This window comes from Artemia sp. Qi Xiang Cuo, chromosome 14 (assembly GCF_049724085.1).
Source record: "Artemia sp. Qi Xiang Cuo chromosome 14, ASM4972408v1, whole genome shotgun sequence".
Classification (NCBI taxonomy): Eukaryota; Metazoa; Arthropoda; class Branchiopoda; order Anostraca; family Artemiidae; genus Artemia; species Artemia sp. Qi Xiang Cuo.
The window spans coordinates 14,348,361-14,375,153 of record NC_142807.1 but is presented as its reverse complement, the minus strand read 5'-3'; the positions used below and the strand labels follow the sequence as shown (position 1 = coordinate 14,375,153).

Genomic DNA, 26,793 nt, shown 5'->3' with positions numbered 1-26,793 from the left:
TATTTTCTCTATACAATTCCCGCATTTTTACCCCCCTCTCCCGTCTTTCTGGAATCGTAGTCCTGCCAACCTGACTAAAATAGAGTAACTAGACCCTTTGTAATGTTCCTATTTTGATTACGGCTTATTATTATCTCTCTTGATTGTCTGGCTAGATAGCCAGCTAATAGAGAATGCTTCTTTTAATATTCTTTCATAACACCTTCCTCTTTTTCTTGAAAAAAAATCTTCCATTTTTCCAAGCAAAACTTGGCAGTTTTAGTAGAAACGAAAGTGTATTCCGAACGATTCACAATAGACAGATACAATTCCTGTTGTTTGTTATTTTAGCTGATTCACCTGTTCTGTTTACTGAGTGAGCTAAAAGTAGACAACTCATATTTCAAATACACCTGAAAAGAAACAGCATTCTCAAGCAGTCGCTGAGTGAGCGTTTTTAATTAATTGCCGCATCATTCAATCTGGGAAATCCTAAATGAATCATCATATTTTGGGATGGAGATGGGGGATGGGAGGGATTGGGATGGAGGATGAGTATTTGTAGCTGCTTACTCTTTTTTTCTCCAACAGTGTCAAAAAGTTACAGCTCCATCCCTCTTTCTAAGATTTTGCAAACAGACCATTTTGACTACCTTTGTACAAATATTGTTTCCCATCCCCCATCCCCCCATGAAATGTTTATTCAACTCGTAAAAACGTATCAAAACAAATTTTTGATGCCTTTTTAACAGTTTTTTGGTATTTACTGGTTATTGGAAATCCACCCAAGAAGTGAAGTTGGGTTAATCCGAATGAAATATAACAAACATGATGATAAAATTATACTTTAGAAACACAATTATGGAAACCTAACCCAACCTAACATAACGTAACCTAACCCCCCTCCAAATATGCAAATATATAGCCCAAGATATACAAGTCCAATGCATTGTATCAACCGTCACTTGTTTTGTAGCTATGAAACCGGTTTTATGATATGTAAACTAAGCGTAATTCTAGAATGTGTTTCCAATAACCGACAAGTACCGTTTTTGTAAAACTTGTCCCCTTCTCCCCTCCCCCCACGAAAAATACCCCCTCCCCCGAAAAAAAATCCTGGATACGCCCCTGGTGCTGATTAAGTAGAAAGTTACGCAAAAATATGCGTCCGGGGGCGAATACAGAATCAACTTTTAGTTTTTTTTTTGGGGGGGGGGAGAAGTACCAATTAAATTTGGTTCTCAAACCGGAATATTTGGCCCCTCTGACCCTGTAATTAGTGTAATTCTTACATTTCGGGTCGGCACTTGCCCCTAAAACTATCCCCTTAACCCATAAGTACAATTAAGCAGTATGTAGTAGTGGCGGGTGCCCAATTAAAAAAAGTCGTGGGTGAAAATCAGCAAAAAAAGTCATAAACACATGGTCCCAAATAGCTTTAGAAGATGTAGCTTTTGCTTGTTGTCTTAATTGTCTTTTACAATGCTTAAATTGTAATTTTTTAATTTTAACTTTTATAATTTTTTGAATTTTCAGGTTCTCAAATTTTACTGATTAGTTTTTCTGATTTATTTTTGCGGTTCAATGTGGCAAAACTGACGGACATCTGATACTGCCCGAACCGATTGAGTCATTCAAACTTTCTATCAATCACCATTAACGCTTGGTTCAAGCGTCAAACAGGTTCCTAGACGGCAAATCATGCTTTAATCAATTGATTGACGGAAACTATTGATCAAAATGATTGACCGTCCAGGGTGTCCTTGAAAACTTTCTAATATTGAAAAAAAAAACTAGCAAAATCTAGGAAAACATGGGTTTGCTGCTATTTCTGAACATTGGTGTCAATTTAAGAAAATGTAGGGGTGGGGCAAAATTTATTTTTCAAAAATCAGGCGAGGGGCAAATTTGTCGTTTTTTCGATTTTCCAGCTAAAATACCGAATTTTTTTTTTTTTTAACAAAAATTCCCCCCAAAACATAGTTTCAAAACACAGAGAAGTGTAAAAAGTCCAGGGGCACGTGCCTCCTCATTCAGGGGCACGAATGCTCCCATTCAAATTCTTAACACAAAGCTCATGGTCAAGGCCGTATCCAGGGTGGGGCTGAAGGTTTGACCCCCCTTGAAATGTTTGTTCGACTTGTAAAAACATTACAAGATGCATAAAAACACATTTTTGGTGTTTTTTTAAGCTTTGTAATCCCTCTGAAAAAATAGCCCCCCCCCCCAAAGCGAAAATCCTGGATACGGCCTTGCTGATGGTATAGCCCCTCCCCTGAGAACGTTTTCTTGCAACTTTTTTTGGGTACACATAGGATTTGTAATTTAGGTACAAAAAAGCTAACACACCACTTATATTTCTAATACACCTTAGGGGGAACATAAAAACAAAACAGAAAACTGTATTTAAAAGGCGAATTAATCTGAATTCTATCAAATGTGGTTAAGGCCGTATCCAGGGAAGGTTTTTGAATCCCCCCCCCCCCAAATATTTGTTTGACTCGTAAAATCGTTACAAAAATGCAGATAGACAAATTTTTGATGCGTTTTTAAAAGTTTTTGTGTAAATACTCAGTTTTTGATGAAAAAAAGTTTCTTGTGAAGTTATGCAATTTTTAGAGTAGCAGGATTCAAATATAAAATAAGAAACTGGATAAAAAATCGGCAAAAAGTAAGCTAAAAATATTTGCTCTGAAACAGGTTAAAAGGGTTTAGCTTCCCTTTGAAGGCTTAGTTGCAGAGTTGCCACCCCTTGTGATTTATCACTATTTCTAGTGATTTTTTACATTGGCAAAAAACAAAAATCACTAAATGAACACATAAATCACTAAAATCTAGTGATTTTCTTTCACCAGGTGGCAACCCTGCTTAGTTGTCTTTGGGAATCAATATATTGCTAACATTTGAAATTTTACGGACAAAAGGCGTTTTCAGATATAACTAATTTAATAAGAATAATTAATTATAGGAATTTATTTCTGCTCGTCTCAAGCTTAATATGGCTCTTTACTTTTCTTTGAAAAACTTACTTTTCGGAAAGCTCTTTTTAATTAATTCGAAACATCAATCTGGAATACACATTCAATGACAGTCTGAACATCAAGATAGTTAATGGAAAGAACCACTATTGGCAATTATATTCACGGAAGTTGATCTTGAAGGATCAAGGAGGCACACTTGTGCCTCTATAAAGAGGCGACCCACCACAATGTTAAGCGATTTCAGGTCCTAGAGGTCGCAGAGAGACGGCGGTAATTGCATTTTGTAGCCCAAGCTCAAACTAAGAAACTTGCAAAATTTCATCCTCCTCCGACTTTATCTTCATGGGGTAAACTGGGCCGGAAGTTTGGACCCTCCCACCACAGCCCCCTTTAACGTTGTCCGATTGGGCTGAAATTTAGAGGTTAAGCTTTCCTAGGGCCCGGGAGCTTATCCTCGAAATTTCAGCTCAATCCGATCACTCCTTCCCTGTTTTCAAAAAACCAAATATAGCCACTTACACTTCATCTCTTTTTTTTTTTGTTAGCCACGCCTACAGGCCACAGTTGGCACCGGATCCGGTTGAATGAGGACTCATTCGAAGCAGAATTCGACCTGTTAGGGCCTTTTGATATTTTCAGACCGAAAAAATTATCCCCCGAATTTACATTTACGAAAAACCTCGTTTTCCTATATTAGCCCATGTTAATTTTTCCCTCCACAACCCCCCCTGTAACGTTGTCCGATTGGGCTGAAATTTAGAGGTTAAGCTTTCCTGGGGCCTGGGAGCTTATCGTCGAAATTTCAGCTCAATCTGATCACTACTTCCCTGTTTTCCAAAAACCACATATCAAGATTTTTGGGAATTTGCTTGCGTCGAAAATACCTTCTATTTGCTAAACAACAATTACTATTGTGTTTGTATAGTCCAGCGGCTGAGACTTCAGACTTTCAGGCGGAAAACTCGGGTTCGATTCACCATCAGAGCAACTTTTTTATATACTTTGAAAAGAAACTCAGTTTCTTTTTTAAATTATTTGAAAAAAATTACGTTTTCTAAAGAGTTAAAGAGGCTGAGTTACAAGGTCGACCCTTAAAACGTACAGGGATTAGGAGGCACAGTTGGGGGGCTGTTAAAGAGGCTGAGTCACAAGTTCGAACCTTAAAACGTACAGGGATTAGGAGGCACCCTGTACGACGTGATTTGAGTATTCAGGAATTAAAAGCCTTAACACAAGAATGTTCAAGAGCGGGGGGTTTGGGGGGCGGAAGCCCCCCAACTTTAACTCCTGACACGATCAGCTAACAGTTAGTCAAGCAATAATAAGTAATAAACTGTACAAAAACGTGCAGAAATTATTTGAAAAAAACTACGTTTTCTAAAGAGTTAAAGAGGCTGAGTTACAAGGTCGAACCTTAAAACGTACAGGGATTAGGAGGCACAGTTGGGGCTGCCGCCCCAAACCCCGCTTTCGCAGCCTTTAAATATAAAAAAAATTTCTTTAAACTGAAAGTAAGGAGCGACATTAAAACTTAAAAGAACAGAAATTATTCCGTATATGAAAGAGGCTGTGCCCTCCTCAACGCCTCGCTCTTTACGCTAAAGTTTTTATTGTTTAAAAAAAGAGTTGTGAGAAAGTCAAACTTTAGCGTAAAGAGCGAGGCGTTGAGGAGGGCACAGCCTCTTTCATATACGGAATAATTTCTGTTCTTTTTAAGTTTTAATGTCGCTCCTTACTTTCAGTTTAAAGAAATTTTTTTTTTATATTTAAAGGCTGCGAAAGCGGGGGGTTTAGGGGGCGGCAGCCCCCCAACTGTGCCTCCTAATCCCTGTACGTTTTAAGGTTCGACCTTGTAACTCAGCCTCTTTAACTCTTTAGAAAACGTAGTTTTTTTCAAATAATTTCAAAATAGAAACCCTACTTGAACTCATTTCCTTGTTTCAGAAGAAACCCCAAAATTTCATAAAAAACTTATTATCATACCTTGACGTGAACTTTCAAGGAAATATTAAAGTGAATTAATGTTCGATTTTTTATGTAATTATTGTAACACCTGTAGTGGCTGGAATTTAATACGCAATTCTAAATGACAAGGTCACCAAAGGTCTTTAAAAAATAGTAGACACTTTAGATATATTATTCATTATTAAAAAAAAAGTTTGACGAGACTTATTTATTCTGTAATCAAGGCCATATATAGGATTTTGTTCAGTGGGTGGGGGTATTTTTTTTGGAGGGTGGCTTATGGAAAAACTTTAAAAAACGTATCGAAAATATATTTATATTTTCGTTGCGTTTTTACGAGTCGGAGAAAAATTTCAGGTGTGGGGGGTCAACCCCTCCTCCCTGGATACGGCCTTTTCTACGATCATGTGCGGGTAGGGTGAATTGAAAGTCAGTGACACAAATAAGACTAAACCGTAGATCAGTACTTGTGTTGGCGAATAGTGTAAAGAAGGAAAAAAATAAAAAGAAGAGGCATTTTTATCATTGATTGTATTGCATAGCGTCAAAAAATAATATAATAATAAGAAAAAATAATTACTACAAGGGAAGAGTCAAACGATGTGATTGGTTGATTGGATAATAACCTCTGAAATGTCCTTAAATAGAAATTTTTTATATGACAATCCTTCAGCCCATTTACAGGGGGATAATATTTGGAGTTGACTAGCTATCTTCAGTGCAATGTTTTACTCTTCACCAACTATGTAGCGGAGAAAAAATATTAGGGGTTTGTCAAGGTTGTAGGCTATACTGGATTTTTTTTCTTTTTTTGGGGGGGGGGGGGTCAAATAAAAATTTACAAACCGGATCAAAAATTTGTTGGTATGCATCTTTTTTTCAAATCTGACTTTTTTTTTGGGGGGGGGGGAGGGGCTTAAAAACGGTACCCCCCCCCCCGGATGCGGGCTTTGGGTTTTGTTCTTGTGTTGGCTTGTATTTTCAATTATAGAGATCATGCTTAATTCAAATTTAGTTTGGATTTCATCAGATAAGATAAAAACAAACTTGTTTATTCAACTGCCTTTTCAGGAGACTGGGGGGTTAATGCTTATTTTCAAAAGTCTGTTTGAACGTAAGCAGCAAATAACCAGTGGACACGCTCGAACTGGATATGAAGATATTTTGTAGTGTAAAACGACCTTTTTATTCTTTTTTTTGTGTGTGTTTTGGTTATTGATTCTTATTTTAGGGAAGTTTCTAATGAACTTTTTAAGTTGAGGGTTATTCAAATACTTTAACATCAAAATTGCAAAAAGTAGGGTCAACACATATTTAGAGGAGAGCTTCAGGCTTTTCCCGTCTCCTCTCTTCCTATAATTCCAAGAATTTTACGATCTTGCCCATAATTTTAAGGGCGCCAATTGGGGAGGGGGGCAATTGCGTCCACTAGATTGAACAACGATTTCGGTTATTTTCATTTTTAAATTATTTTTTTTGTATTTTGATTGAAAAAATCGAAAAAACAAACCACCTTTCCCCCCCAAGCAGACAGATTTTCATGAAATGGGGCCCGTGCATAATTTTCGGTCTTTTTCATAAAATTCGCTTGCATTTCGCCCTTTTCCGTATTTGGTTCCCTTGAAATGGGCAAATCTCAATGTGGTTTCCCATATCCGTGGATTTCATTGGGGTTAATCGATTCGGCTTCTAAACGTACACAAACTAACAAAACGTACCCGGCTTCTAAACGTACGTATCGGATAGCCTATATTGCATCAGTCTCAATGGGTTATTGTCTGTCAATTGTCGGAAAGAATTCATCCATGTAACCGAGTGTCAAGGAAGTAGTATATAAATAAATGAAATGTATTTAGCATTTATTGCGTTTTTTTATTTCTGATTATCAAAAACCGTTGAACCTAAACATGAAGACATCATAAGGTTTATTATTTTTGACGTTAAAAGTTTGATTGTGTTCTACAATTTGTCTTAAACGCAGTATGCATGTTACCATGAATGTCCTAAATCTGGTTAATTTCGACATTCACTGGTGAATATCTGAAATTAGTAGGCTACTTGTTTAAAAACCAGTAAACACGTGATAAGTGAAGTTTCGCTAATGCTAATGAAATTAAACAAATAGGATGAAAATATAATAGTTTAGAAACAAATTTGGGCCAAATATTTGCACATTATGGGGGTGGGGATAAAGCATAGCATGTATTAAATACGTGACCTAGCCTAACCTAGGTACCTTTTTTTGCTCCTTCAACTCCAAAAAGCTAAAGTTTAAATCTTTGTCACGGAGTGAGCATTACCTCACTATTCAGCGAAAACCTGTTTTTCATACAGCATTTTTGAAATTTCGATGCGGTCTTTCCCGCGTGTTTACTGGATTCCTAACATGTACCCCGAAATTCCTTTTTCTCTGACCGATTTCAATTAGCTTTGCAAGTCATGTGGAAGCTATGATGGTAAAAGTCAAAGTTATGTTAGGTTATGTTAGTTTAGGTTAGGTGAGGTTAAATTTGGTTATAAATATCAGAAATGGATTTAAAACCTAAGCTAACCCAACCTAACCAAACTTAATCTAACCAAACCTGTCATCATCAAACCTAGCGCTTAAATTGAAAAAGTTGACTGACAACGCTGACTAAATCCAAGAAGAAAAAAAGGTATTTCGGACATTCACCGGTGAATGTCTACATTCACGGTAACATGCATACTCATGTATAAGGAATCCTAAGCGATTGTTTTGTTTCCACATAATTGGAAAATCTTGATCCACGATTCTCCACACTAAGCCACCTGTCGTACATCTTGGAGCATCACTTATTCACCATAAATGGCACGCATCCGCCACGCTGTATTAATCAGGATATGCTTTGCACTATGCGTGAAAAGCTTCTCCCATGTATGGTGTAAACAATTTTTTAGAAACGGTGACCCTTCGATTTCGATAAAATCCACTAATGCATCTTCTTTGATGTCTATTTCATGGGACTAATTGGTTCTAGCATCTAATCACATTTAAACTAGTTGGGTACCACATGCCTATGGTTTCATCACAAAGAAACAGAGAGTCTACTTGTAAACAATCTTGTGGCTCAATAACTTTTCGGTCTTACCTTTTACTGGTCTAAAGTTTCACCAAGGGATGTTTTGAAATCGATCAGGCTTTTAAATGGCGGGAACTGTCTCTCTAGAAATAAGAAATAGTATGATGAACTTACCAAACTACGTCATAGATGCAAACCGATGAAACTCAAGCGCAATTCTTACCATCGATTTACTGGAAATTAATACTTCGTGTTCTTTGACTTTTACGTCATAGATGCAAACTGGTGAATCTGGCCTGTGCATTGCCGCAAAAGCAGTCAAAGACTGTATAGTATGTATTGTAGGCACAAAACAAATAATTGATTTGACCCTACTGTTTTATAGTACCGGAAAGGTTTATCTGTTTGAATGTATTTGTGTGTTCAAAATAATCTTTAAAAATGTGAGTTGTAAACATAGTGCTAACGAGATTATAGACTTACCCAGGGCACCGTCCTACTCCCCCCTGTAATCCCAAACTTTCCCTAATTGATAGCAATTTTTATCAAATTATCAAATAATAAAATAAATCAAATAATCAAATCAAATAAATCAATTATCAAATAAAAGTGTTTTTGTTAAGAAGAAAAATAAAACGGCATACATGCCTGAAGGGGATTGTCAGTTTTTGCGTTATTTATGCACGTTTTTTGTATAACGATTCAGTATAAGATTAAAAGTTATTTTTTAAATATTTATTAATTTCATTAACTTATTTGACACAATAAACTAGAAACTGTTTTAGCTGTAAACCACAAAATATCTGTGGTAATTCGTAGTTTTTATGAACAAGTTCAACTGGGGTAGTTTTTTTAATAGGCTTATGATTTAATATAAATTTTTCTTATGTAATTCAAGCTGAACCACAAATTCAGTTTGAATGCCAAACCACAAACTATTATCTTTGTAATTTTAATTTTCTTAAAGGAGTTAACGAACTTAAATATAGTATGTGCTTTCTCGTATTAATGTCTCCAGTTTCTCACATAAAGCATCAACAATCTTGCCAGCAACTAAATAAAAAAAACTAGTTTTTATAACTGAAATTAAGGGGCGACATTAAAACTTAAAACGAACAGAAATTATTTGTTATATGAAAGGGGCTGTCCCCTCCTCAATACCTCGCTCTTTACGCTAAAAGTTTTTTACTGTTTTAAAAAATAAAGTTGTGTGACAGATTCAAACTTTAGCGTAAAGAGCGAGGTATCAAGGAGGGGACTGCCTTTTTCATATACGGAATAATTTCTGTTCGTTTTAAGTTTTAATGTCGCTCCTTACTTTCAGTTAAAAAAAACTAGTTTTTTTTATTTAGTTTCTGAACGTTTTTGAATTAATGCAGCTTTGATTTTAGCTCACCGTACATGAATAATTAAAACAAAATTTGCAGATTAATTTTACTTTTTTGGCTAAATGGCTTTCTCGAAATTTTGTTCTGACGTAACTTACGGAGTAACTTACGTAACGAACTTCAATATTCGTATTTTTTCATTACGTATATCGGGGAGTTTGCCGCATAGTCGATACCTTGCTCTTTACGCTAAAGATTCGAATTTTTTTCAAATCACAAATCCTTGAATCACAAAGGCCGGTTAATTAGAATACATAGCTCTTTTGAAAGTACTAAAAAAAACTTTAGCGTAAAAAGCAAGTTACTTACTTGGGGACGAACCCCCTCATATATCCGATTGTGTTTGTTTTTTTTTAGTGTTGATACTGCTCCTTACTGTTAGTTGATGAAGCTAGTTTTTTATTTAAATTCTGATCGTTTTTATATAAAGCCAGAAAATCCGGCGCCCCCTTCATAGAAATGTGCCTTCCTACCTGAGCGTCTCCTCCATGGAAAGATCCTCACCCGTAACCCCCTCCTACGACACCCCCGCTCAGAAAAAAATCCCTCCTGAAACGTCTTTATACTTCCCATTAACCAATACTATATGTAAACAATGGGCTAAGTTCATAACTTCCAACCCTTCCCACGGGACCTCTGGGGGATTAAGTCATCGTCACAGACATAATAAATAGATTTTGACTATCCTGAACAATGTAGCTATCTAAAAATTCGGATCGGTCGAGTTTGGGAACAAATTTGACGTGAAAGGGGGCCTAGTTACCCTCCAATTTTTGGGTCACTTAAAAAGGGCACTAGAACTTTAATTTCCGATCAGATGAGCCCTCTCACGATATTTTAGGACTACTGGATCGATACGATCACCCCTGGAAAAAAAAACAACACGCATCCGTGATCTTTCTTCTGACAAAAAATACCAAATTCCACATTTTTGCAGATAGGAGCTTGAAACTTCCTCAACATGGTTTCCCGATACGCTGAATCCGATGGTGTGATTTTCATTAAAGTTCTATGAGTTTTTTGGGGGTGTTTCCCCCTTTTTTCGAAAATAAGGCAAATTTTCTCAGACGAATAACTTTTGATGGGTAAAACTAAACTTAATGAAACTTATATATTCGAAATCAGCATAAAAATCTAATTCTATTGATGTATCTATGGATATCAAAATTCCGGTGTTTAGAGTTTCGGTTACTATTGAGCCGGGTCTCTCTTTACTTACAGTTCGTTACCACGAACTGTTTGATAAGATTATTCTTTGAAGTTAGACAAAGACCCGTAATTTTCAAACAGTTCATGGTAACGAACTTTAAGTAAGGAGCGACCCGGCTCAATAGTAACCGAAACTCTAACAAACGGAATTGTGATACCAGTAGATACATTAAAAGAATCAGATTTTTATGCTGATTTCAAATACATAAGTTTCATCAAGTTCAGTCTTACCCATCAAAAGTTACGAGCCTGAAAAAATTTACCTTATTTTCGAAAAAAAGGTGGAAACATTTCCTAAAAGTAACAGAATCTTAATGAAAACCCACCATCAAATTCAGCGTATTAAAAACCCCACTGTAGAGGTTTCAAGCTCCAATCCGCAAAAATGTGGAATTTTGTATTTTTTGCCAGAAGAAAGATCACGGATTCGTGTTCATTTGTTTTTTTGTTGTTTGTTTCTCAGGGGTGATCGTATCGATCCAGTGCTCCTAGAATACCGTGAGAGGGCTCATTCGAACGGAAATTAAAAGTTCTAGCGCCCTTTTTTAAATGACCAAAAATTTGGAGGGCAACTAGGCCCCTCCCACGCTCATTTTTTTCCCGAAGTCACCTGATAAAAATTTTGAGATAGCCATTTTGTTCAGCATAGTCAAAAATCAAATAAATATGTCGTCTTTGAGGATGACTTCATCTCCCACAGTTCCCAGGGGAAGGGCTGCAGGTTATGAACTTTGCCCATTGTTTACATATAGTATTGGTTATTGGGAAGTATACAGACGTTTTCAGAAGGGATTTTTTCAAGTGGGGGGTTCGGAGGAGGGGGTTACGGGGCAGGATCGTTTCATCGAGGATGTTTTCATGAGAGAAGGGACATTTCTAGGAAGGAGGGCCGGATTTCCCAGCTTATTTAAAAAATGATCAGAAATTAAATAAAAAAACAAGTTTTTTCAACTGAGAGTAAGGAGCAAAATTAAAACTTGAAACGAATAGAAATTATTACGTATATGAGGGGGTTTGCTCCCTAGTCAATACCTCGCTCTTTACGCTAAAGTTTATTTTAGTACTTTCAAAAGAGCTATCTATTCTAATTAAACGGCCTTTGGGATTCAGGGGTTTGTGATTCGAACAAAATTCGAACTTTAGCGTAAAGAGCTAGGTATTGACTGGGGGGCGAACCCCCCATATAAGTAATAATTTATGTTCGTTAAAGTTTTAAAGTTGCTCCTTACTTTATGCTGAGAGATGCTGAGATGATGAAACAAAATAATAAAAAAGAGAAACTAATGTTTAAATGGGCCCAATCATGGTAAATCATACCTTTTGGTATAATTTGATGATTATTCAACCCATCATTACATATGACTTAAATCATTTGATAACCATATTTTGTTGCATGTTCTGTTGAAAAAAATATTTTTCAGTTCTTTTTGTCTAAAGAATTCAGTAAGGTCTCTAGTAGACTAAAATAGCTGCTGGGGAGGGGGTGATCCCACTTCCTTTACCTTTGTTTAGGTAAGCATAAGCATATACTGTTATCTTTTATATCACAATGAAAGTTTCTGCAACTAGACTTTTATGCTTTCACATTGTGCTTTGTCTATTAAGGAAGACATACGAGCCCACAAAATCAAGCCCAGAATCTAATTCCTGCCAAGTTCTCCTTTTTTGCTGATGATTTGATCTTAAATGAAAAAAAAAACCTACATCTTTAAATGAAAATTGTCATATTATGTGGTCTTTTTTCCAGATATTTGTTAATTTTGGTAATAGTTTGGCAATAAATTTGGCAATTTTCTTACAGGTATCTGACAGTTATGACAGAGTGAGTCAAGCTTTTGACGTGGATTTAATTAAAGAATATGTCCCTGCACCTTGGCTTACCCTAGTTCGGGTAAGTTCTTTGTTCGTTACAGTCAGATCTGACTACGATTACTACTGCTACAAGCTTGCTGTAGCCTGAAAGTTTGGCGAACTGATAAATGAGGTCCCTTTAGCAATTTAACATTTGTTTAATACGAATTAAATTTAATATTTCAATTAGTAATTTAGTAATTAAAACTACATGTGCCGTTGACTATGCTGTGTTGCTAAGCTAAATTTGAAATTTCAAAAATAAATCTAATTACAATTTGTCACGTTTTGGATTTCTAGTAAAATGTGTAATTGGATCTAACGGAGGTCGTTCTGAAAGATCACTGATTCTACGGTCTCAGGAAATTTTTATTAATTCGAAGATAAGCTGGACTACATTAGTATGCAGAATTTAGGATAGTTTAAAGAATGCACAAATAAAACTATTGTATATTTTTGACAAAAATTGATCTTTTGTCTTCAGTCCAATTTTAAGTAAAATAGAAAAAGAGTATTTTTTACGATTTGGGGATTTCGCTGGGGAATGCTGAATGATTGATGAAAATAGCTAGGAGGATATTACCCCCCTCCTCCATATTTGACGCTCCTGTATACAATTACCCCCCTCCATATTTGACGCTTTTGTATGCAATTATCCCCCTCCCCCTCCGTATTTGACGTTCCTGTATGCAATTAATTCTATGTGCCCTCCTTGAACAAGATACGTTAAAAGGTATTATTCAGGAGGGCTCCAATCGAAACAATCAAATTGACTTGGTCATTTAATTAATTTAATAAAAACTATTAAAAATTTATTCATGTATTAAATTAATCATTTGTTTACTCAGGCAGGAAGGATGGGGTTCATAGACAAGGATTAGGACTCATGATGAATAAGGAAGCTGCTAAGTCTTGTTTAGGCTGGGAAGGTATTACTAATTGCTCATTTTATGACTAAAAAGTTCAAGGTATGAGTTATAGTAGTATATGCCCCTGCAGAACCGACTGACGGAGATAAAAGTAACTGAGATGAATTTTACTTACAGTTACAGGAGCAAATAGACAGGGTCCCAGGCAGAAATATGATGTTTTTACTAGGAGATTTTAACGCCCAGGTCGGTAGAAAAAGAAATAGATGGTATCCTAGTCTAGGTAAATTTGGTGTAGGAAAAGAAAACAGTAATAGGTACAGACTTTTGCAATTTTGTAGGTATAACAATCTGGTTATAACCAACACGGTGTTTGGTCATACAACAGCTCAAACGTTAACGTTGTGTACACGTGATGTTAAGACAGCAAGCCTTATTGATTATTTTATACGAAATTAAAAAATGGCACGATCATTACAGCATACAAAGGTCTACAGGATTGGTGATATATATCCAAAAAATAAAGATTACCATCTAGTAGTGTCAAGGGTTAATTTAAAGCTCAAATTTGGGAAGGGTAACTACCTCTCGGGAAGTTATGATGTTGGTAGACTCCAGGATGAGAATTTGAGAGAATCTTTCCAGGAGCAGTTGAATACTAAACTTAAGAGTTTAAAATTTGATAATGTGGAAGATGATTGGAATAATTTTAGAAAAAGAATTTGTGAAGTTGCAGAAGGTGTCGTAGAAAAGAAAGCTAGGACTGCAGCTAAGAATATTAGTGAAAAAGCTTTATCTTTAATAGAAAGGAGAAAGGACTTGTACAAGGATTATCTGAGTGATAGATCATATGAAAACAGAAGGAATGTAAAGAGAGTGAAGAAAGCATTAAAATGTGAACTAAGGAGGTGTGAAGTGGAGGCCACGGATGAAATTGCCGAGGATCTGGAAGATGCAGCTAGGCGGCATAATAGTAATATATTGTACAGGCATGTCAATAAATTTAGAGGGAGTAGTCAATTCGAACTTGGCCCAGTTAAAGATAGAAATGGGGCCGCAATAAGCGATAAAGAAAGAATTAAAGAGAGATGGGCGGAACATTTTGAGAATTTGCTAAACCGAGATGGAGTTGCAGGTAAAGATATAGAAGAAAATGAAAAAGTTTGTGATACATTGGATGTGAGGGAAGTTTGTTTTGCGAGGAAGAATTAACGACAGTACTAAAAGGATAAAAAAATAATAAAGCTCCAGGTGCCGATAGGATAGTAAATGAGTTTCTTGAATATAGTGGCTCTGAGGTTAGAAACAAGTTACTGAAGATTATGAATATGATTTTTTAAAAAGGGTAAGTACCAAATGATTTTAGGAAAACCTTAATTAAGCCACTTTATAAGAAAGGTGATAAAAGTGAGTGGGGTAATTATCGAGGCATTTGTCTGGTCTCTGTAGGTAGCAAATTACTTAGTAATATAGATAATTTCGGAGATCACACTGCCTTTCCATGACGATAAATAAAAGTTCAAATAGGGATAAAATCCTTTTAATAGAATAATAGAAAATTTTTCAAATATCCCTATTTGAACTTTTATTTACTTAGTAATATGATACTTTTTTAGACTGAGAGATGCCGTAGACAAAGTTTTAAGAGAAGAACAGTGTGGTTTTAGAAAAGGTAGAGGATGCGTCGACCAAATTTTCACTCAAAAAATTTGCAGTTAAGGTAAGAAATAAGGTTAGCAGCTGGTTTTGTATTAAATCAGGATTTAAGCAGGGCTGTGTTCCATCTCCCTTTATATGGATTATTTGGATGGATCTTGTATTAAGGAGCACAGGAAAGGCAATGGGAGACCTCCGAATCAAATGGGGAGAAAAAAGTCTCCTGGACTTAGATTAGCCTGATGATTTAAGCATCCTAGAGGAAAGTGTGAGCAAAATGAATGAACTTTCAGAGGTTTTGCAAGTTTAGGGTGCTAGAATAGGTTTGAAAATTAATGTTAAGAAGACTAAGTAATTAAGGCTAAGAATAAGTGAGGATGAAAAGGTGACGTTGGGTAACGAGACGATTGATCAAGTGGGCAGCTTCACTTACCTTGGTAGTATTATTAGTAAAGATTGTGGGAGCAGTGAAGATGTTAAAAGTAGAATAGCCAAGGCTCAGGGTGTTTTTTCACAGCTAAAAAAGTTACGAAGAATAGGAAGATAAGTCTGCAAATCAAGATTAGAATATTAGAAGCTACAGTGATGACAGTAGTCAAATACGGCTCTGAAGCATGAGTGCTTCGAAAAGCGGATGAAGATTTGTTAGATGTATTCCAGAGAAATTGCTTAAGGATTGTTCTGGGTACCCGGATGACTGACCGTATTTCAAACAATAGGCTGTACGGGAAATGTGGTTCAATACCGCTCTCTAGGGCTATAAAGAAAGAAAGGTAGAGGTGGCTAGTGCACGTTGTCCGGATGTAGGATGACAGATTGCCAAAGATTATTCTTTTCGAACAACCGTCTAGGGCTAAAAGGAAAGCAGGTCGTCTTCGTCTGGGGTGAGATGACTTCATAAAGAAAGATTTAAAGGAAATGGGAACCTCGTGGGCGGGTGTAATAAGGGAGGCTTTGAATAGATTGGGACGGAGGAGGAGCGTGCGTAGCTGTGTTGGCCTCAGGTGGCTTGGTGCTGCGGTGAGTTGTTAGTAGTATAGAAATATCAAATAGAAAGTCAAATATTGTTTTTTTCTCAAAGTGTCGATAGCGACCCTTGAGATTTGCTGTTTGGCTCTTTGCGTAAGGGAAAGTATATAGGGTCAAGCTTCTAGTCTCAATAGTTATGTTAAGTCAGAAACCTGCGTATGGGAGGAGCTTTGGGCCCATGCCTTCTCTGGAATCTCCGAATGTTTACAACTTATCTTTTATTTTTCATGTAATTTGTTTTTTGTTTCACTTTTGTTTTATTTCTTCAAAATGTTTTTCCTCCCCTAAAAAACATTCCTATGTAAATTATAGAAGATTTATATTTTAAATTAGGTCAAAAGTGAGCACTACCGTGCCCTTGCCCACAGTCAAACTGGGAAAGCCCTTCTTCTGTATAAAGGGGAACTGGGACCTCTGGTGAAAGAAACATTGGGCTATATGTATGCGGGAAGCCCAACTGAATTCACAACTGTTGATATCCGAATACCAAAGAATTCTGAGGAAAAAAGAATTTTAGGTAAGTTTTGTTATTTGTTACTTAGTAAATATTTCTAATCCCCATTGCAAGAGACAAAAGGTCAAATAGTAGAGGACAAAAGAAAGAAAAGGGAGGAAAGAACAACGAAGAAAGCAAAAGAGAAAAAAGGGGAACACTTAATGATCATTCCTAGAAGCAATACATTTCTGAAAAAAAGAACCAAACAAAAAGCAAATTAAAAAAAAAGAAAAGCTAAAAATACTGGGGAATCAATGGAAAGGTGCTATGCTGGTCGGGGTTGCTCTTATAGTTTTTTTAAGTTCAAAACTTTTTTATGTACATACATATTTTAGTTTTCAGTATCACAGCACCATTCTATTTTAATTCCTTTTCTAAGTTTGATCAAAGAAATTAAGTCTTATATGTGATTTTTTTATCTTCATAGAAAAAGAAAAACCAATTTTACTACTAAAATCAATCCACATTTTTAAAAAGTAGACACTCTCTTCTTTTCCATGGCTATAAACCACTATATAAATTTAGATATTACAATCATTCGCTATTTAAACCATTAGACTTAGACGAACCTGGGCCGAGATGCAAGTGCTCCGGAGAACATTTTAAACAAGTAGAAACATAAGCGACATTAGATTTGTTCACGGGTAGACAGGTCAGATGTCTCTTGAACGCGATACTTGGCTTCACCTTTGTAACACTAACTTTTAAAGAATCTAATTTTAAATTAATTTATTCAAATACATATATAAAAATCGGTAATTAGTAGTGTAATTTTATTATTAGATGTTTTGGAAATTACAAATTGGTTTCAAAGTCTCAAGTTGGTTTCAAAAGCATTTTGAGAAAGTTTCTGCCAAAATACGTGTTCCAGGGTAATATACACTGAACCGCTGATGGCAGATTAAATGGGAGAAGCTGTTTGTACACGCCGATAATGTAGTAGCCAGAAATTACTGGGTTTGATTAGACTGTATAAATTTGTATTCAGTGCTATAAACATACAACGGTATTATTACGAAATCTATATTCCGATTCAAACCCCCGAGAAGAACCAAATCGAAGTCCCAAGGATTGGAGGCCCTGTGCCATAAATGTTTTCAAGCGTAAATCCCGGTCTTAAGAGGGATTGGCTTTCGCTTCAATTTTCTTCCCACTCAATAAAAACGAGTCTTTATACTAACGATAATATAAACTCGTTTAGATATAAACGAGTTGTTTATATTTTGCAGGAGTTGCAAACTTGTATTGATGGGAAGGATGTCAAATGGAGAGTAATTTTTCTTAGTATTTGTCTTTTTTGTATATGGCTTTAAAAGGCTTTCAAATACAGATTATTATTATTATTACTGATTTTGTTTCGGCCGGCAAAGTTTGGCTTGAAACAAAAGTTTCTTGTATATGTTCCGGTAAAGATATAATATTAGAAAATTCTGGGTCCTGACAGGAGTTGAATCTCGCTTTGATTGGCGGATTTCTTCTCAATTGATCAAAGGAGCCTTCATGTAAGCAAATATTTGGTTCGTTTCTGATTCGGATTGAAATTTAAAAAAATATCTGATTTCGGCCGATAATTTTATGCCTGAAATAAAAGCTTCTTGTTTATGCATTAGTAAAAATATAATATAAAAAACCTAACCCTGACAGGATTCGAATATTGCTTTGATTGGCGGATTTCTTCTCACTGGATAAAAGGAGCCTTCATGTAAGAAAAATTGTGTTATTTTCTGATTCTTATTGAAATTGAAAAAATATCTGGTTTTGGCCAGCAATTTTATGTCTGAAATCAAAGCTTCTTGTTTATGCATTAGTAAAAATATAATATAAAAAAAACTGGGCCCTGACAGGAGTCGAATCTCGCTTTGATTGTCGGATTTCTTCTCACTCGATAAAAGGAGCCTTCATGTAAGCCAATATTTGGTTCGTTTCTGATTCGGATTGAAATTACAAAAAATATCTCGTTTTGGCCGGCAATTTTTTGCCTGAAATAAAAGCTTCTTGTTTGTGCATTACTAAAAATATAGTATAAAAACTGAGTCCTGACTGGAGTCGAATCTCGCTTTGATTTGTGGATTTCTTCTCACTCGATAAAAGGAGGCTTCATGTAAGCAAATATTTGGTTCGTTCCTTATTTGGATTGAAATTGAAAAAAATATCTGGTTTTGGCCGGCAATTTTATGCCTGAAATAAAAGCTTCTTATTTATTTATTAGTAAAAGTATAATATAAAAAACTCGGTCCTGGCAGGAATCGAATCTCGCTTTGATTGGCGGATTTCTTCTCACTCGATAAAAGGAGCCTTCATGTAAGTAAATATTTGATTCGTTCCTTATTTGGATTGAAATTGAAAAAAATATCTGGTTTTGGCCGATCAATTTTATGCCTGAAATAAAATCTTCTTATTTATGCATTAGTAAAAGTATAATATAAAAAACTGGGTCCTGACAGGATTCGAATCTCGCTTTGATTGGCGGATTTCTTCTCACTCGATAAAAGGAGCCTTCATGTAAGCCAATATTTGGTTCGTTTCTGATTCGGATTGAAATTAAAAAAAATATCTGATTTCGGCCGGCAATTTTATGCCTGAAATAAAATCTTCTTATTTATGCATTTGTAAAAGTATAATATAAAAAAACTGGGTCCTGACAGGAGTCGAATCTCGCTTTGATTGTTGGATTTCTTCTCACTCGATCAAAGGAGGCTTCATGTAAGCAAATATTTGGTTCGTTTCTGATTCGGATTGAAATTGAAAAAAATATCTGGTTTTGGCCGGCAATTTTATGCCTGAAATAAAAGCTTCTTATTTATGCATTAGTAAAAGTATAATATAAAAAACTGGGTCCTGACAGGATTCAAATATTGCTTTGATTGTCGGATTTCTTCTCACTGGATAAAAGGAGCCTTCGTGTAAGAAAAATTTGGTTAGTTTCTTATTCGTATTTAAGTTGAAAAAATATCTGTTTTTGGCCAGAAATTTTATTTCTGAAATAAAATCTTCTTGTTTATGCATTAGTAAAAATATAATATAAAAAAATGGGTCCTGACAGGAATCAAATCTCGCTTTGATTGTTGGATTTCTTCTCACTCGATCAAAGGAGGCTTCGTGTAAGCAAATATTTGGTTCGTTTCTGATTCGGATTGAAATTGAAAAAAATATCTGGTTTTGGACAGCAATTTTATGTCTGAAATAAAATCTTCTTATTTATGCATTTGTAAAAGTATAATATAAAAAAACTGGGTCCTGGCAGGAATCGAATCTCGCTTTGATTGGTGGATTTCTTCTCACTCGATAAAAGGAGCCTTCATGTAAGTAAATATTTGATTCGTTCCTTATTTGGATTGAAATTGAAAAAAAATATCTGGTTTTGCCATCAATTTTATGCCTGAAATAAAATCTTCTTGTTTATGCATTAGTAAAAGTATAATATAAAAAAACTGGGCCCTGACAGGATTCGAATATTGCTTTGATTGGCGGATTTCTTCTCACTGGATAAAAGGAGGCTTCGTGTAAGCCAAAAATTGTGTTCGTTTCCGATTCGGATTGAAGTTGAAAAAAATATCTGGTTTTGGCCAGCAATTTTATGTCTGAAATAAAAGCTTCTTATTTATGCAGTAGTAAAAGTATAATATAAAATAAATGTGTCCTGACAGGAATCAAATCTCGCTTTGATTGTTGGATATCTTCTAACTCGATAAAAGGAGGCTTCATGTAAGCAAATATTTGGTTCGTTTCTGATTCGGATTGAAATTAAAAAAAATATCTGGTTTTGGCCGGCAATTTTATGCCTGAAATAAAATCTTCTTATTTATGCATTTGTAAAATTATAATATAAAAAAATGGGTCCTGGCAGGAATCAAATCTTGCTTTGATTGTTGGATATCTTCTCACTCGATAAAAGGAGGCTTCGTGTAAGCAAATATATGGTTGGTTTCTAATTAAGATTGAAATTGAAAAAATATCTGTTTTTTGCCGTCAATTTTATTCCTGAAATAAAATCTTCTTATTTATGAATTAGTATAAGTATAATATAAAAAAACTGGGTCCTGGTAAGAATCGAATCTCGCTTTGATTGGTGGATTTCTTCTCACTCGATCAAAAGAGGCTTCATGTAAGCAAATATTTGGTTCGTTTCTGATTCGGATTGAAATTGAAAAAAATATCTGGTTTTTGCCGGCAATTTTATGCCTGAAATAAAAGCTTCTTATTTATTCATTTGTAAAAGTATAATATAAAAAAAACTGGGTCCTGACAGGAATCGAATCTCGCTTTGATTGGTGGATTTCTTCTCACTCGATCAAAGGAGGCTTCATGTAAGCAAATATTTGGTTCGTTTCTGATTATGATTGAAATTGAAAAAAATATCTGGTTTTGGCTGGCAATTTTATGCCTGAAATAAAAGCTTGTTATTTATGCATTAGTAAAAGTATAATATAAAAAAACTGGGTCCTGATAGGAATCGAATCTCGCTTTGATTGGTGGATTTCTTCTCACTCGATCAAAAGAGGCTTCATGTAAGCAAATATTTGGTTCGTTTCTGATTCGGATTGAAATTGAAAAAAATATCTGGTTTTGGCCGGCAATTTTATGCCTGAAATAAAAGCTTCTTATTTATGCATTAGTAAAAGTATAATATAAAAAACTTGGTCCTGGTAGGAATAGAATCTCGCTTTGATTGGTGGATATCTTCTCACTCGATCAACGGAGGCTTCATGTAAGCAAATATTTGGTTCGTTTCTAATTCGGATTGAAATTGAAAAAAATTTCTGGTTTTGGCCGGCAATTTTATGCCTGAAATAAAAGCTTGTTATTTATGCATTAGTAAAAGTATAATATAAAAAAACTGGGTCCTGACAGGAATCGAATCTTGCTTTGATTGGTGGATTTCTTCTCACTCGATCAAATGAGGCTTCATGCAAGCAAATATTTGGTTCGTTTCTGATTCGGATTGAAATTGAAAAAAATATCTGGTTTTGGCCGGCAATTTTATGCCTGAAATAAAAGCTTCTTATTTATGCATTAGTATAAGTATAATATAAAAAAACTGGGTCCTGACAGGAATCGAAATTTGCTTTGATTGGTGGATTTCTTCTCACTCGATCAAAGGAGGCTTCATGCAAGCAAATATTTGGTTGGTTTCTGATTCGGATTGAAATTGAAAAAAATATCTGGTTTTGGCCGGCAATTTTATGCCTGAAATAAAATCTTGTTATTTATGAATTTGTAAAAGTATAATATTAAAAAAATGGGTCCTGATAGGAGTTAAATCTCGCTTTGATTGTTGGATTTCTTCTCACTCGATAAACGGAGCCTTCGTGTAATCAAATATTTGGTTCGTTTCTGATTCAGATTGAAATTGAAAAAAATATCTGATTTTTGCCAGCAATTTTATTTCTGAAATAAAATCTTGTTGTTTATTTATTTGTAAAAGTATAATATAAAAAAACTTGGTCCTGATAGGAGTCGAATCTCGCTTTGATTGGTGGATTTCTTCTCACTCGATCAAAGGAGGCTTCATGTAAGCAAATATTTGGTTCGTTTCTGATTCGGATTGTAATTGAAAAAAATAATCTGGTTTTGGCCGGCAATTTTATGCCTGAAATAAAAGCTTCTTATTTATGCATTAGTAAAAGTATAATATAAAAAAATGGGTCCTGACAGGAGTTAAATCTCGCTTTGATTGTCGTATTTCTTCTCACTCGATAAAAGGAGCCTTCGTGTAAGCCAATATTTGGTTCGTTTCTGATTCAGATTGAAATTGAAAAAAATATCTGGTTTTTGCCATCAATTTTATGTCTGAAATAAAATCTTCTTGTTTATGTATTTGTAAAAGTATAATATAAAAAAACTGGGTCCTGACAAGAATCGAATCTTGCTTTGATTGGTGGATTTCTTCTCACTCGATTAAAGGAGCCTTCATGTAAGCAAATATTCGGTTCGTTTCTGATTCGGATTGAAATTGAAAAAAATATCTGGTTTGGGCCAGCAATTTTATGCCTGAAATAAAAGCTTCTTATTTATGCATTAGTATAAGTATAATATAAAAAAACTGGGTCCTGACAGGAATCGAATCTCGCTTTGATTGGTGGATTTCTTCTCACTCGATCAAAGGAGGCTTCATGTAAGCAAATATTTGGTTCGTTTCTGATTCGGATTGAAATTGAAAAAAATATCTGGTTTTGGCCGGCAATTTTATGCCTGAAATAAAATCTTCTTATTTATGCATTAGTAAAAGTATAATATAAAAAAACTTGGTCCTGACAGGAATCGAATCTCGCTTTGATTGGTGGATTTCTTCTCACTCGATCAAAGGAGGCTTCATGTAAGCAAATATTTGGTTCGTTTCTGATTCGGATTGAAATTCAAAAAAATATCTGGTTTTGGCCGGCAATTTTATGCCTGAAATAAAAGCTTCATGTTTATGCACTAGTAAAAATATAATATAAAAAACGGGGTCCTGACAGGAGTCGAATCTCGCTTTGACGGGATAATTTGTTTTGACAGGCAGATTTCACAGCCTTCGAAAAAAAAATTGTCATGTAGGTGAATATCCGCTACACTTCTTCTGGATTAGAATTGGCATATTTATTGTTTATTGGCCAACAAAATTGTATCTGAAATAAATAACAGCTTCTTGTTTATGCTCTGGCGAAAACGCAGTGCTAGTAATGTTTTTAAATAAGCCTTCTAACGATTTTTTCCCTTTTTTCTCTAGAATAACGTCAGAAAACTTCAATTCAATCAAACATGCTAATCAGAAATTAAATAACAACATCGCTTTGGTCGTTTTTGCTTGACGGAAATTACCATCTGTTCCCAATCAGGATTCAAATATCTACATCGCTTGATCGTTTTTGCTTGACGAAAATTACCATCTTTTACCAATCAGAAGTTAGATAGCTACATCGCTTAGTCTTTTTCGCTTGATGAAAATTAAATTTTTTTTAAATATACACAGTAAAAATAAACGTATTTTTTAATTTTTAAGATTATACCATTCGGAAAATGCATCCGTCCTGTCATAAAAGGGATTAAACGGGGCTCGGGTGGCAGATTGTTGTAAAAAAAAATGCAGAAGAATGAACGGAAAAATCACAGATAAGATTTATTCAGAAGGAATAGGATTATCTGCGTTTTGGGTGGTCGCATTTATTTTCTTTCTTCAATTTTTTCAATCTAGGGGAGGGGAGGTAAAATTTAAATGGGGCATTTTCATCTCCCACCGAATTGGTGCAATGTGGAACAGTGTACGGTTTTATTTTATAATCCAAAAAACTTTTATTAATCACCACAAGGGTCTGGAGCCAGCTCCATGTGGTACCTAGCGAGTACCATAGAGATACCTCCATGAGGTATCTAGCGATTTCACTAACGTCCCTAATCAATACAGCAGGGCTGTTTCTCAGAATTTGTATAGAACTTAACACGTGTTTTTTTCTTAAGTTAGTGTATTTTGATTTTGAAATGTTGCTAACCCCTGCGTAGCGAACTGAAGCGACCACAGGCTATTCAAATCCGTGTATAAATTTTTCCAAGTGTATGCGTAATTTATTCGACTTAATTACAAGTGGGAGGTCTCTTCGGGGTCAAAGTACCTTTGTAAATGGCACTATATTGAATATCCTGCCCTGTTGTAGTCCATCAGTGGAGAGACAGCTTTTCAAAATGATTACCAGCAAATTTTCTCTGACAATTTCATTCTCGAAACACTTGACCTACAGCAAATTATGCATTTAGTTTATTTCTTTGGTCCTGAATAAGTCAAACGGACAAATTTATAACAATATCTAATGCTTTCTGACGTCTAAGAAGCGTTGCCATCGCGGTAGTATTCTACCTTTAAAGATACAATACGGTACATTTGGGAATTTTTGGTACAATGCAAATTTCCCTGTATATTTTAGTTTTCCTTTCTTGCTCGGGTATCTGTTCAACTTTTAATTTATCGAAAAATTTCTTCTTGTTATTGCACATTTTAACCTATTGTTCAGACTGTACAAATTATCCTCCCACGGCACAATGTTACTGAGAAAACTGGTACAGTTTACTTCATACCGTTGGCAACGCTGCTGCGAAGAACTATTTGCTAATTTAATATCAGAAGAATCTGAAGGTTCAAAATATGATTGAATACGTTGTCTCCTTAGTGTCCCTTGAAAACAACATAGCTAACGATTTGCGGCAGATACCTGCCGTCGAACGCGGAACGTCATCGTGCGGCAGAATGTCAACTACAACCTTAAGGGGTGAGAGCTAGGATTTATGATAGATTTCCGATTATAGTTGAAAAAAGCTTATTTAATACGAGGCTTGGCACAATTGGTAAATTAAAATCAAAATCATTCGTCTTCTTTCTGAATGTTTACGCTGTTTGTTTTGTAGACTCGATGCAGGCCATTTGATACTTTAAAAATCATTTTGCTAGCCTGGGTGTCGGCTGACCATCTCAAAGACAAAAAGTTCGTTAGAAAATTTTGCCAGCACCACAGGGAACTGCCAAATCTACAAAATAACTCAAATGACATTTCCTTAAAATTTTGGTTAAAATTGACATTGGATCTTGAACCGAAGAACTTGCGAGAGTTTAGTTTAAATAACAAAAAATTTAATTTTTACTAATTTTTGAGTAAAGTCCTGTCTATTCAATGTACCTACGGCATAAATAATATGTCCCCTGCTTTGTCAAGGTACTGAATTGAGGTGGGTAGCACCTTGGGGAACTCCCAAGGCTGTCAAATCGATCAAATGATATTTCCTTGATTTTTAATGTTTTCCTAGCAGGTAGCCATTTAATCAAAAAACAAAGGTCAATTTTTCTAGCTATAAAAGTTCCATTGAATTTTAACGGGATAAGTTAAATAATTTTCTAAGATTTATGGGAAAATAGGAAATAGGGGGAAAATAGGGTCTTCTAATATTACTGGAAAATAGGTGTCAGCTTTTGTTTTCTGTCTTTTATTTGGATCTCTTATCCAAGCTCTATAAGCTATTGTAACACGTGTCCAATAATTCTAAATAGCTTGGCCACACAAACTAAAAATTTTATAATGGAGGAGATTGGGCGATTTTTCAAGGTACATCATTGCCTTGAACAACGAAGAAAATCTTGACAATAAGAACTGGTGTATGACCTGTTTTCTCTTTTTTCGCTTTTGTTCCTACTGGCCATAGACCCGTTTCCGGGTCATTATTTTGTCATGGCAGATCATCCCGGCCTTAGATCCTTGCAGAACAGAGAATAAGAGTGAAACCGGCGTTTCCCTCCGGAAACTTCTATCCCGGAAAGTCCTCCTGGAAAATTTACCCCACGAAAATTCCCCCTAGATATCCCCCGGATAAAATTATCCCCCCGGAAAACTCCTTTCTGTGGAACAACCCCCACCAGAAAGTCCTCCCTCCGAATAATTCCCCCACCTTGGAAAATTCCCCCAAACACAAAATTGAGCAGCCACAGAGAAAGTAAAAAGGAGGTATCTCAAAATGTCAATCAGATGTCCTAAGGGTAACAAGAGACCAAAAACAGTTCTAGGACAGGGGCTGGTTGGTGTACAATCACTTTTGACTTAAAAAAAAGGACTAGAGCTCTCAATTTCACATCGAATGAGCATCCTCCGAAGTTTCTACGACCACAAGGGGGAGGTTGAGGATGAGGAGGGGGCAGCCTCATCCCCAATAAATTATTAGGGATGAATTGTGCTCATTTTGAGGTTTAATATTACTTTTTACTATCATAAAAACATCGCAAACCAAAAATATTCCCGGAAATCAATAGGCATTATATATGAATTTCTACCTCCACCCCCCTTCCTTAGAATTAATTCTGCATTTATATGAAGGCTCATTGAGAGTTAGGATGTTTTGGCACTAAAATGCACCCTTTGAGGCATCTACGCCCCTCCCTAACTACAAAACAGTCAGAGAACCCTACTGCAGAAGTTTCAAGCTCTCATCTACAAACATTTGGAATTGTGTATTTTTTGCCAAGATCATGGATGTGTTTTTTTTTTTAGGGATGATTGTATCGAACCAGGGGTCCTAGAAGATTGGGAGAGGAGTCATTCCAAGAAAAATTAAAAGTTTAAGTGACCTCTTAAGTAACAAAACAGAATCGAGGAAACTAGCCCCCTTCCAGAACCCCCAGGGAAAGGGCTGCAAGTTTCGCAATTTGTCCATTGTTCAAAGATAGAATAAGGAGTTATGGTCTTTTTTGCGTTTCCCCCCAGGAATTGTGCACATATTTTGTAGAGATTTTCTTCTATGGAGTCGAAGAAGGGGAGCCGTTGTCCTCAAGAAATATTTGACTTGTTTCTTCGAGTATTTTGGTGGCCTTATAAA

The 26,793-nt window shown here is 35.5% G+C and overlaps 1 protein-coding gene across 1 annotated transcript in view; it reads left to right on the top strand.

The window, feature by feature from the left end:
• Positions 1–26,793, top strand: part of Rhp (GTP-Rho-binding protein rhophilin) — a 182,141-nt gene that overhangs the window by 132,508 nt on the left and 22,840 nt on the right. The window contains exons 7-8 of the mRNA XM_089100617.1: positions 12,365–12,454; positions 16,302–16,485. Coding sequence (XP_088956743.1) covers positions 12,365–12,454; positions 16,302–16,485 — 274 coding nt within the window. The remainder of the gene's footprint in view (positions 1–12,364; positions 12,455–16,301; positions 16,486–26,793) is intronic.